Below are 13,216 nucleotides of genomic sequence, written 5' to 3' on the forward strand. Positions count from 1 at the left end.
ACATACTTCACACAACTAAAAAGTAGATATGAACGCAGGTCAACTTGTAGTTATTAGAAAGTTCAACTACATTTAGCATAAACTCTTAAACCTGTGATGATTTTTCACTGTCCAGAGAATTCTTGTAACATCTATCAAAATATGGACTAGTCTCCAAAGTTAACTGAAGTTGCATGAATCTGACTGCACTGTGAAAGAATAAATTGTGTGCCCTTACTACGATAAGGGGGGGCAAAACAACTGTCCTAGTAATTTTTACAGTTTGTTGGACTTTGGGGTTTTTTAATTTAAAGTAACCTACATAAAGTAAACAACTGAGGTAGAAAAGTCAGACAAAAATCCAAAATCCTAGGATTCCTTTCTTTCAGCAAGGTTGTTTCACTCTTTTCCTTTCAACATAAGGTGATAAGTACAGCTTAATGAGAAAGTTGGTTGGTTACCTCCATTCCTAGTCGAATATCCTCTAGCACTCCATCCACCACGTGAATTCCAACATCTTCCTGATAAAGGACCAACCCTGCTAAGAGGTTGGCTACACAGTGAATACTATTATATTTCACATTCCAGATGTTGATCATACAGCATATAACATAGTCTTTTACTTCTGTGTCCTGCCAAGGCAACTTGCGCATCTGTCTCAGGACCTAAACCAAATTTAAAGACAAGCAAAATATGAAAACACTCACTGTCATTCCCAGTCTCTCACTGTTGGGATGAAATCCCTGTAAGCACTGGCAAGTAACCTCATTCTCTTTGTCAAGCATTCTCCAGATCTGCAGTAGCTACAGAAAACTTTATATAGGTAACCCAACTACTGTCCTCTAACTACTAATTAAGCTGTCCAAATGCGTTCCATAATTTCCTTGCTCTTACAGGATTTAACTATAGTCTTGTCTCTTACTATGAACACAAGATATTTAGCACAAGACTCTCATTTCATTCCCTATTTATTCAGCACCTAATGCTCTGGAGAATGTAGGCCCATGACTGGAGCTTCCATGCATTACAATAAAAGAAATGAAACTATCTTAACAATCAGGGATACAAAAATGATCCCTCTTCCTTGTAATTAAAACTGATAACTCTCCCCAAACCCTTCAGAAGTTAGTACTACATCATTTCCATCAGATCTGTATTAAAGATTTCAAAAGAATTTACCTTCTCTGTGGTGACCTTGGAGAGATCCTTGTAAAGGAGCTTACGAATATATTCCTGCAAAGGAGGACGTTTTTTCTTCACAGTTTTTTCAGCCGGAGGGGGGTTACAGTAGTAATAGGCATTTTCTACCATTGTAACGTAGCGTGCATCAAGATGCATGGCTTGTTTCTTTCTCATCATTTGTTCCTGGAAATAAATACAAATGATCATTTTAAAATACAGATGCCATACTACATTTTCAAGCCAAAGGCTTTTACAGTTACATCTAGGATAAAGGAAACACGAAAGGTTAGAAAGAAGGAAGTTAAAAGCTTGAGTAGAGAGAAGAAAGGACAAAGCATATGGTTCTGTGTTGCTATTTTCAAGGTCATTTTTCTTTACAACCCCTGTTTTTATAATGGTTCACTTGTGGTGAAAAAGGTTCCAGAAAAGCACTTAAAGTTTAACTTGAAATCTAAATGTTACTGTTTAGATAAATGGTTAATAAGATTACGGGCAACTCTGTTCAAAACAGGATTTTATTTAACTGAAATAGCTGAAATCCTGATGTCTTGACACAAGCATATAGTGAATCATCGCAGGAGCAGCAATCTACTCTTTACATCAGCATGCAACTCCAGAGAGTTTATGTTTTTGTTTCAACATGAATTTTCAGTGGTTTAGGCAATGGCATTTCCCTTATTACATGCTCCATTGTTGCTGTTTACCCAAGCAGAACAGACTGCAGGAAAAATCAGCATTTCAGGAAAAACATCACACAAGTAAAAGGTTACTACATCAACACTAATTACTGTGCTTCATTGTCAGGATTGTCCTAACTTTCCTCATGGAATACAATCTTTTCTCCAGACTTCATTTTGGATATGTACTTTATTATTTTGTGGGTTTTAAAACTGTCTGGTATCTAAAAATGCTGTACAACAGTAGCAGTTTTAAGCTGCTGATTCTTACAGTAAAAAGATGATGAGCTTATAAAAGAATTTTTTATATGCATTTGTGTGTATTCATATAATTCTGTAAATTGCATTAAAACTTTACGTACATCATATGATTCCGTGTCTTCTGAATCAGTTTAAGGTGGTCCAACAGAAAAAGAAACTGCACTGGTTTAGACTTTATTTAATAGAGGTTGGCTACACAGTAATTTACAGCATCAAACAGATGAACAACAGTGACATGGAAGTAATGTTTTATCACTGCACACAAAATGTTAGGATATCATAGAATCACAGAATGGTTTGGGTTGGAAAGGACCTTAAGACCATCCAGTTCCAAACCCCCTGCCATGGGCAGGGACACCTCACAATAAACCATGTTGCCCAAGGCTCTGTCCAACCTGGCCTTAAACATCGCCAGGGATGGAACATTTACAACTTCCTTGGACAACCCATTCCAGTGCTTCACCACCCTCACTGTAAAGAACTTCTTCCTTATATCTAATCTAAACTTCCCCTCTTTAAGTTTGAACCCATTACCCCTTGTTCTATCGCTACAGTCCCTGATGCAGAGTCCCTCTCCAGCATCCTTACAGGCCCCCTTCAGATACCGGAACCTGCTCTGAGGTCTCCACGCAGCTTCTCTTCTCCAGGCTGAACAGCCCCAACTCTCTCAGCCTGACTTCATACAGGAGGCGCTCCAGCCCCTGATCACCCTTGTGGCCTCCTCTGGACTTGCTCCAACAGCTCCATGTCCTTTTTATGTTGAGGACACCAGAACTGTACACAGTGCTCCAAGTGAGGTCTCACAAGAACAGAGTAGAGGGGCAGAATCACCTCCTTCAACCTGCTGGTCACACTTCTTTTAATGCGGCCCAGGATATACGTTCATGCAGTGCAGTAAACTCATGTAAAGTGTCTAAACCTCCGATCACTGGTGAAGCAGCATGATTTTTTCATGCTGGTGGACTTTCACTCAATTTGAATAATTTGAAGTTTCTTTTACAAAGCAGTGGTTCAGCTCAACTGAAATGTAAATGTACTCAAACAGCTCCTGAACCCTGAGTTTCAGCTGCTAATTCAATGACGAAGAGTAGTTTTGTGTAGCATAGTAACCCAACAAATAACGTCATTTTCCTCCTAGATGGCATGAATCTATTACCAGGAAAGTCTCACTCTGACACCAAGCCTAAGGCACTTCATTTTAACCTTTTCCATGACACAAATAGCCTCCCCCTTGATTCCATAACTGAGACTGTTCCTTTCCAAATGGCAAATTTCTGTCAAGTACTAGCGAGTTTACGTACAGGTGCTTAACAGATACACAGCACTTAACAATCGAGTACGTAAATTATTTGATGGGGGGGGGGGAAATCCCAACACAAACAGTTCCAAAAGCTCACCATGTCATATATGTTAATATTGCCTTTGTAAGTTTTACACCTTTTCTAGATGCATCAGGAGAAAATACATCTTTGCTACCCTAGTGACATCATGTTTTACTATAAACTAAGACAATTAAGTGGGGCAAAGTAAAGCATAACAGAATATGGCAAAAGGGCTTGCACGTAAAATTTACCCCCTCTGAAAACTACATAATTCGTATATTTCCCTGTTAAAAGCTGCATGTTATACTGTACATAATGGGTTATAATTACGTTTCTTCCCAGAAGAGACAACATGTACTACCCCAAGACTCAAAATCACTGTAATTTATTATTTTTTGAGCAATCCCAATTATATATCCTAACTCTAAGTAGATGGTACTGGTACTAGTCTTAATCTCCACTAAAAGTCATCAATATTTTAAACAACTGTGTGTATTTCAATCCTTTTTCACTTAAGACATCAAGTAGAGAGGCAGGAAAGAGAAACCATAGCAATAGACTGTCTAGAACAACAAAAACCTTGACACATTTCAGAAGGAAAAAAAGCAAGATTTGCAGTCTAAAGCACTTTAACCTTTAACAACTTTGGGTCTTCATTTTACTAAGCTGAAATGAAGATTCACAAAGGTAAAGCATTACACTTGAAGATTAAGTTTCTGGTTTTCCTTTGATAAAAAGAGATCACAGACAACATTAAAATGTCCAAGTTAAAAAAGTAAAAGGGTTTAGAATCACAGAATGGTTTGGGTTGGAAAAGACCTTAAGATCATCTAGTTCCAACCCCCTGCCATGGGCAGGGACACCTCACAATAGACCATGTCACCCAAGGCTCTGTCCAACCTGGCCTTAACACTGCCAGGGATGGAGCATTCACAACTTCCTTGGGCAACACATTCCAGTGCCTCACCACCCTCAGAGCAAAGAACTTCTTCCTTACATCTAACCTAAACTTCCTGTTTAAATTTGAACCCAAGTTTGTTGATTTGTTTTGTTTTTTCTTGGTAAAAAAAAACTCTCTCAAGTAGCACATACTGCAGATACATCTCATCTGGGGAGAATGAGGAGGTACTCCCCTGGTTAGCACCATTGCTTCCTCCCCCCCACACCAATGTGCATTGCAAGAAATAGAACTTTTGCAAAGCAGCAGAATGTGTTCATTAGATGTTTCTTTACTGCTAAGCTTGAAGCACCTCTTACAGAACTGCTTTACTACTTAATTTTCCCTTAATTACTTTTCAAATGAATTCTTAGCTTTCTTCCACACCAGGAAAAGCAGTATTGTCTCTAATAGGAGACAAAGAGCCTGCTTGGCATCTTATTACATACTATATCATCAGTATGTATTAAGACAAATAATTATTTGGAAGATCAACAGGCCTTAATCGTACCCCTAAGAGTCATTAGTGAGATCAGCTTGACATTTACTTAGATTTGTACTACAAGATCTTAATTAGCTTGCTTTGGGAGCAATCTTTGCTATAGTTCACACTAACTGGTACCATAAGGCTATGATCCAATTGGTGTAAGACTATTTAAGTCAAAATTAATCGCTATAGTTTTTGTAGGGCAACATTAGAAGATGTAGCTATTAAGATGCCTGTAGAATATAAATCTATATAGCCAATTTTACATCTTAACCAATAGATATTCCAAACTTATGTGCCATCTCTCTTCTCCTGGTTCCTCAATGCATAAGAAAAAGACTACTCATACAAAACCTTGTGAAGTTTTAAGCCTCGGTTATCGAAACAGTGGTTGTGGTTTCTCTTGCACTTCACAGTTAAATCATATTTAGTGCTCATCCAGCAGGTTTCAGCAATACAGCAAACAATTGGTGGGTTTGTAGGGCATAGAACCAAAAGCAGCCAGTTACAAAATGCAGCTTTGGTAAAGGTATTTCATTTTTCCTGACTTCTAAAAAGTTTTATCAACTACCAAAAAAAAAAAAGGCAGCAATGAGTAAAGTGTCTTTTAAAGATAATGGAACAGTGTTTTCAGGGGAAAAATACTTGGTTATGGAAAGGAACATATTTAACAAATAAAACCCATCAGCTGGCAAACCTTTAGAAAATTGAGACATTCAAACCTTTCAAGACACAAAGTACACTGCAATGAAAAGCATGAGCCAAGAACTTGCAGTTAATTTGCCCATCTATCTTTCTTCTTGTGACTAAACCACCACAACAAATGCTGTGACATTCAAAGAGGTTCAGAAAGAGACATCATTTTGAAGGAAAGAAATGGTACAACAACATAACCAAGTGCGCAACAACTGCTTCTCCATTAACTCTAGAGCATGTGAAGAAAGACTATAGATTCAAGAGAAAGACCTGTCAGGAGTAAGCCTGTGCTTTGGTAAGAAAGGAGATAAATACAGCAGAGACAGTGATATTTCACAGCTTACGGGCTCTGATTTTAGGAAGAGGTTCTAAACATTTAAATTGCTCCCTTCCAGAAGGGTAAACTATGTCCATCTTCTCCCCCAAATGCACAGACTTTCTTTAGCGCGGACGCAGACATCTCTATTCTTCCCACAGTACGCAGGTTTGAAGGGAACATCAAAACATCTAGTCAGGCTCCTAATACAATAACACAGTCTATTAGTTGGTCTGTTTCTGCTTAAGCTGCTTTTAATCTAATGCCATTTCCTATTGCTAGTATCCATCTTTGAAGGACTTCTTCAATCATGTGGGACTCAGTCTCTTGCCTTGGACACATGAGTTTTAGGCTAGTTTCAAGCCAGTAAACGTATTATTCAGGGCTCAAATTCACACACTAAAAAAGACCCAAAGATAACCCTTGTTATTTTTGAATCTAGACTTACAGATACCACTTCTACTCTTACCTGAATTACCAATCTCTGTTTCTAAAAGCTATTTCTCTAGTGTCTTCATAAACTTCTCCTTCAAATTTGGAACCCCAGATCATTACACAGGGCACAGAAACCGCCTCTTTCACAACTGTCTTCACCTTGAGTTGAAATATCTTATCTCCAGCTCCATTCACTACCATTTTTCCCCTCAAATAGCATTTCAGGCATGTTCAAGTACAGCTATTATATTCTTTCAACCTCATCCTCTAGTTTTGCCCTATCTCCAAATTATTGGTAGTTCAAAAGCAATAGTTTTTTGCTTCAGAGATTTAATTCTTTATATTTTCTTTTAAGTCATGAACAGATTTATAGATCAACTGGAGCTCTCCAGAATACTTTCAAATAGCTGTTCTCACAGGAGGTGCAATCTCAGAGCTGAGACAACCCTGAACAGGCTGTAAATAACGAGATGATACAAGTCCAGAGGATTACAAACAAAAGGCTGATAGCACCAAAGCAGCCTAGGACTTGAACATAGTCCACCAGCCCATCATTCCACAATGAGGAGGTGAGATTTCAGGCTAACCGATTCATTGTCTTCCCATACTTGTCTCTGTTTTTATTAAAGTATCAAGAACTTTATCCTCCCTGAGCACTCAAGATAAAACCTAATGCTAGTTTTCATTACTAGTGCTTGAACATTGTAACTGACAGTTGAGATATTAATCACAATCATCATTATGGTGAGACCACATCACAAAGCCAGAAAATCAAAGTAACCACTGATTTAATTCGGTGCATGACACCGTCCCCCGTAAGATGTCAGGTTTTCTCTTACCAGAAGAACACTGGTTCTTAAGTGAGATTCTGGTGATCTGAAGAGGAATCTTCCACAGGTTTCCAGCAGAGTACATGCCATTTCAATATGGTGATGAGAAAAGTCTGACAGAAGCATCTGGTATATGTTTATATAAAAATACAGCATGTTAAACATCTTTTTCAACTGCAGAAAACAAGGAGTTACATCTACCAGACATTACACTACCATGGTGTTCCATATTCTTTAAGGAAAAAAAGATGCAAATTGGTTTCATTGATCAGATGTTAACAAAAATCTAAGTATTTCTCATTAAAAAAGTATTGTAAGAACGGTCTAGGAGGCAAATTAAGGCTCCAAAAACCTGAAAAGCAGGATGCTTCCTAAGCCTAGCATGAAGAGACCACGATATTAAAACAAACTCTTATCATCTATCTCATACCCCTTCCAACTCTGTCACATCTGCTTTAAAATTCCTGCTGCTAGACTGGAAAACCACCCAATAATACTGCACAAGGACACAATAATCTCAGTGCACATCTAAATTTAGTTGCATTAAGTTAAGCAGAAACTGAAAATTAATAGAGCTTTGCACTTTTCAGTATTTTATAGATGGGAGAAAAACAGACAGATAATCAGATAATCTTTTTAAGAGTTCAGCTTCGATACCTGAGTCAACAAACAGAAACTACTCCCAAAGGAAGTGACCTTAACCCATGAGTCTTCAACCACCTTTATAAAACACGCTTTTATCCTTTAGAACCCATTTTTAATCTGGGACTTGACATCAAAGCTAAGCTTGAATGTTTATCAGCATGCAAATCAAGATGATATGCCTGGAGATTAATGCTTTCCAAAGCTTTGGTTTGTTCCTCAACGAACAAAAGCACCTGCTAAAATGGCATATAAGCCTCTCCTTGCATCACTGAAAAGCTTTCCACCCCTAACGCCTCCCTCTTACTGTTCTGCTCTCTGTAAAAACATTAATTGTAACCAACATAATGAAATCTTTGCAATGTATAGCACATCAGTAAGTAGCAACGTCTCTACCATCACAACACTAACCTTCAAGCAGTGGAGAGTATCGTTTTTGGAGAACATCTTAAACTTGGTAAGCTCACCAATGAATCTCACAGTTTTATTCTTTGTTTCAATGTTGATCTGGTCCTTTTTTCTTACCTAAAAAAAGCATTTAAACTTAGGCTCTTAAAAATACCTACCTCTTAGACATTACTTCAACCCAAATGTGTGTCATAAGCTTAGGGATTCGGCAATGTTTGTTATTTGTTTAGTTCCTTATGCTTTACCTTTAGCTACCACCAGGTTTCCTAAAAGTCTTTCTACAACCTTGTTTCTTCAGAAGCTTTCCAATTTCTTTCCCCATACCCCCACTCCCCCCAAAACCACCCACCACACATCGACCCGGCCAATCCCTTTTACCACAGTGAAGCAGTGGTTATGTATTGTAGATTCTACATTTTTAGAATCATTAAGTAGTCTTTAAATGAATAGGACCACCTAGTCCCTAAGGAAATATTAAACATTGACAGCTTTTGCAAGTCAGGTTTAATAAAGGCCAGACTTCCCCCTAACTCCCCTTTCCTTTTTTTTGCTTTTAAAATTACTGATATCCAGTATAACTTTACTAACAAAGTACAAATCTATGTCTAAACATAACCCACAAAATACAAACCTGTATTTCTCCTCAACAGAAATAGCTTTTCCTGAGTACAGTTAACTTCAGATAGTTAGACTTCAGGCTTTAAGTAAGCAATTCATACACATTTTAAATGTCAATATTAGAAAGAAAATCACCACAGTGATGATTCCTTCACTGGTTTCCAAGTTCTATGGCATGTTTTTATGCCATATAAAACTTGGAAACAGTTTTATATGGCATCATCACTGTGCACCATAACCGATTCGATTAATAAACATAGAACAAAGTGAAAGAAACAACACTGAAAAATACATTTGTGAGGAAAACGTTGGTTGATGAAAACTGTAAAAAATAACTGAATTAAGCACTACATTACAATAGTAAGCACTAGATTACAACAGTAACCTTGTAACGGGGAATGTGTTGTTGGAGTAAGTCAGTTCTCATTTTAAATGCAAGTTATTAATTCACAGAAAACTCTAACACAGCTGGAGCACAGTTTAATTTTTGCTATTTGTTTTAGCTGTTGTACAGCTCATTTTGATATATATACAAATATATATGGTAAGTTGTAAAACAATTTTGTTTTTAAATGGATAAATCCAGTATTTGAGAACAAATCCACTCAGATGATAGAAAAATATTCACCAAATTTCAGAATTAGCACCTCCACAATATCAAATGTTATTTATTCCCCAAAGGATGGCTGTTATCAGACTGTTATCATTAATTTGAATGCAAAACCACTAAATCAACAGAACATACATGAAATCTGAAATCCCCTTTCAGCATGGAACAAAGATCCTCTGCTACATCAGACATACAGGGATGCAATGTGGCGACCAGCCTTGCATAGAACGGTAGCAAATCCAACCTGCAACAAAGGAGATTGTAAGAATAGACAAGTAATTCATAGACAAAACTGTATTTATGGCTGTAAGTATGGTTACCCTTTTACTTGTGAAAGGAATGAATGTGCATATACCAACAGAACTACTACTACATGCAATTTCATGGGCTCACGCTTCCAACTGCAGTATCATGTAAAAACAGCAATACAAGAAGGTAGGTTACCCCATCCTACTGGAATCCTTCACAGCTCATTTCCTTTCAAAACTACTGCCTCGGGTGAAACACCAAACACCATCTCAGCTATGGAATTTGACCTTTAAGAAATTACCAGATACAAACAGAATCCTGATCCCTCTCAATAAGGAAAACGAAGAATTCTTACAGACAACTCCATTTGCTATTGCTTTTATTTCTCTTCTCTGAGTACCAGCAGACATAACCAGGAAGGTAAGAACATCTTTATTTTTAAGGCAGTGAACTTCTAAGTGAATGGAGTAGTTATTAAATAAACCAAAGCTCAGCAGATGTGTTGTGGCAACCCTTTTCCCCAAACCTCAGCTGATACTCCCACAAATTGTAATCTCTCAAAGTTTTCTATAGAACTTCCCTTATTTTCTTTCCTCCTTGCTTGATTACATGCCTTCACACCCATTTCATAGTATCACTTTTCCCTTAGGGAATTTTGGTGGGCAATTTGTGTTCTCCTTAGGTTAGACTTTGTTTCTTTCCATCAAAGACTATCTGGTTGTAGAGATGGGATAAATGCCCTTAAACCCAGTTTGTGGCATCATGTAACAGGACACAGAATATAACACAACTGCTTTGCATAAATGTGCAGGTATTGCTTTTAAATGCAGAGAAACCAACCGCACTCTGAGGCCTCATAATATCATTTAACAAATTGAAGAAGGTGTTTCTGGTTTACTTTCAGAGCCTGAATAAATGCTGTAAACAGATGAACCATAGAACAAGTTTTAAGTGGAGAAAAACGTCTTAAATTTGCATGCTACAAGTGAGAAATTGCCTGTAAGGGAAAAACGGATCTTGAATTTACACTTTATGAAGGATTAAGGTTTTCCTTACTACAAGGGAAAAGAAAATAAGAAAAAAAGGAAAAGAAGAAATCTAAAAGCACAGATTTTAGATTTACATAGATCTTGCTCTGGCACAAAGTAAAACCAGAAAATCAAGTCAAAACCAAAGCACACATGACTGCCTCCCCTCTCCTTTCTACGGCTATGTTACTACAGCAGATTTCCAAGGTCTTTAATATCCACTCACAGCAAGAGGGCTAATTATGTATTTAATTTGCAGATCAGAAGCATCAGAATACACTGCCTGAAAGAGGCACAGCTAAGCAGCCTCCTCATAATCCCTAAAACTCCTGGTAAAACATTACAGGTATCCCAGTTACCTATTTAACCTTTTTCATTCTCTCTTGTTAATCGATAACTGAAGCAGTATTTACATTTTTCAAGGCTGCTGGAACACACAGTCAAGGCTGACTAGCCACAGCAAATTACTATGATGTTATTAAGCATTTAGCCATAAACTTGCGGAGAAGTGAAAGTCTCATTACTTCACACACACAAACAAAAGCTAAACTAGAGCAAGGACTTGGGCTGAATTGAGGGGATTTCTGCACGGCACCTCTTTTAAGACAAGTAGCAGAAAGCTTATGCTGAACAAGTACCTGCCTGCTGAGAGCTAATAATTTCATCTCTGTAAACTGAACATACCCGGGGGGAAATTAAAGTCTTAGAGCACATTGTCGTTATTCCCTCACAGAACACAAAAGGTTTCTTCATGGGGATGAATACTAAGATTGCGTGTTTTGAAATAGGTGAAATATAATAAGGAAAAGCCTTGGGTCAATTACTGTGAAATTGGCAATTGGAGATGGAATCCGTTCCCTTTCACAGGGGAGACAAGAATTCCTGTTCAGAAGTGGAGAGATTGCAGTACCAGTGGCACCATCTACTGGTACCTGCATTACGGCTAATCCATGTTTTCTGTTTTCTCCAAAAGCATTTCTTTTTCTTGAGAAGTGGGGCAGAAATTAACTAAGGCGACCACAAACCCCACAGTGTTGTTTTCTCTTCCTGCTCTTCTATGTTATGAAGCAAGACCTAGGATAACTATCACAGTAAAAGAACATTACTTCTGACCATTGTCATTTTGACCACATACCTTGGGTTGTAATCTAGTCGACTGGATCACACAGACTGCACCTCAGTGAAATATTTAAGAGCACATCTTTTAAAACCCAAAACCCTAAAGCTTAGCTCAGTTAAAATCCTAACTGCAAACTCCCTAGAACGGGTATACCCAAAATTTTATACCTAGGAGTGAAGGAGGCATCTTGGACATTTATTAACTGGGATTCTACCAGAAAGACAGCTTAAAAAATGAGGCAACAGAGCAAGAACTCCTGCCTCACAAGCAAATCCAAATCCAGATAAATGCAGTGTATTCTCTGGGCCTGAACGCGTACAAAGTGCCACCCACACTGCTCAGCGAGAAGAGAATGATGCTGTGGAAGTGGCATGCTACCGGATAAGCACTGTTTGCTTTTGTTTCTTAGCTGTGGCATGAACTCCTTGATCTCAAGCACATCTCTGAGTTTTATCATTGAATGAGACAGGCCACTGAAACACTGGTAAGTTCAGCTGAACAAAAAGGACCTTGGTACGGAGGATTCTCAGGATATAGAGCTGAAAGAAAGTAGCTATATAGGAGGTTTACAACTTCTGAGTTCAAATGCTCAGAATTATTTAACACTCAACAAGCAGCCAATTTCAGAATTAAGAACAACCAATGATAATGCTAAAAATTTCTGCATGATGGACAACAGATCTCTTGCTAAATAAAAGTGCAACTTCACCATAGATGGGGATGGCAAAAAACACATCAGAAGCCACAACAGCCCCTATCTGCTGTTTAGCATTTGTCTAGAATTGTTTAGAATTTAAGGCCTAAGAAGAGATTTTAAACTGCTCATACTGCAGTTGAAAAAATTCAGCAAAATTGCAGTATGCAGCTAAATAGATTTATGTGTATCTGTACAGGAAGATAATGCAGTTCGATAGCAAAGAAAGCTGTGAGCAGTATGGCTTAAATCACTGCCCTGTCACTTCAGTGCAAACTACATAGTCCTGAATTATAAGGCTAACGTTTAGTTTTAAACCAATTTTCCAATGCAAACCTGAAAGCCACTCGTATACTAGCAGTGAAAAAAAATCTTTTTAACAGGCTTTCTGTTGAGTTGGAGGTTTAGATCACAGATGGAGATGTAAATGCAATCCATTCATAAGTATTCAGCAGAGCAGTGCAATGATGTTGTATTCTAACACTAATCCACAGTTGGCTGAGGAAAACACATCCTCTTTTGTCAAATTAAGTTTTCTGTCTCTGTATTTGTTCCAATCAATCCAACTCTAGCGAGAGTAAGAAACTCCCCAGCAATACTGCATGATGATTTTGACTCTACAGTGTCTGCATCACTCCTCAAGCACGAAACCAGTTTTGTACTTTCTTGGTAAAATCGTTGTGCCTCCACATTTCCTAAAACTTTTCTCTCAGGAGAAGAAAGAG

The 13,216-nt window shown here is 37.9% G+C and overlaps 1 protein-coding gene across 2 annotated transcripts in view; it reads right to left on the reverse strand.

Moving 5' to 3' along the window:
• The window catches only part of UPF2 (UPF2 regulator of nonsense mediated mRNA decay), a 64,830-nt gene that overhangs the window by 23,460 nt on the left and 28,154 nt on the right, over window positions 1–13,216 (reverse strand). For both annotated transcript variants that reach the window (XM_030480461.1, XM_030480462.1), the window contains exons 9-13: window positions 9,536–9,644; window positions 8,176–8,289; window positions 7,132–7,248; window positions 1,159–1,344; window positions 441–644 (exon numbers count right to left, since the gene is read on the reverse strand). In XM_030480461.1, the coding sequence (XP_030336321.1) occupies window positions 441–644; window positions 1,159–1,344; window positions 7,132–7,248; window positions 8,176–8,289; window positions 9,536–9,644 (730 nt within the window). The remainder of the gene's footprint in view (window positions 1–440; window positions 645–1,158; window positions 1,345–7,131; window positions 7,249–8,175; window positions 8,290–9,535; window positions 9,645–13,216) is intronic.

The sequence above is a fragment of the Strigops habroptila genome, chromosome 3 (assembly GCF_004027225.2).
Source record: "Strigops habroptila isolate Jane chromosome 3, bStrHab1.2.pri, whole genome shotgun sequence".
NCBI lineage: Eukaryota > Metazoa > Chordata > Aves > Psittaciformes > Psittacidae > Strigops > Strigops habroptila.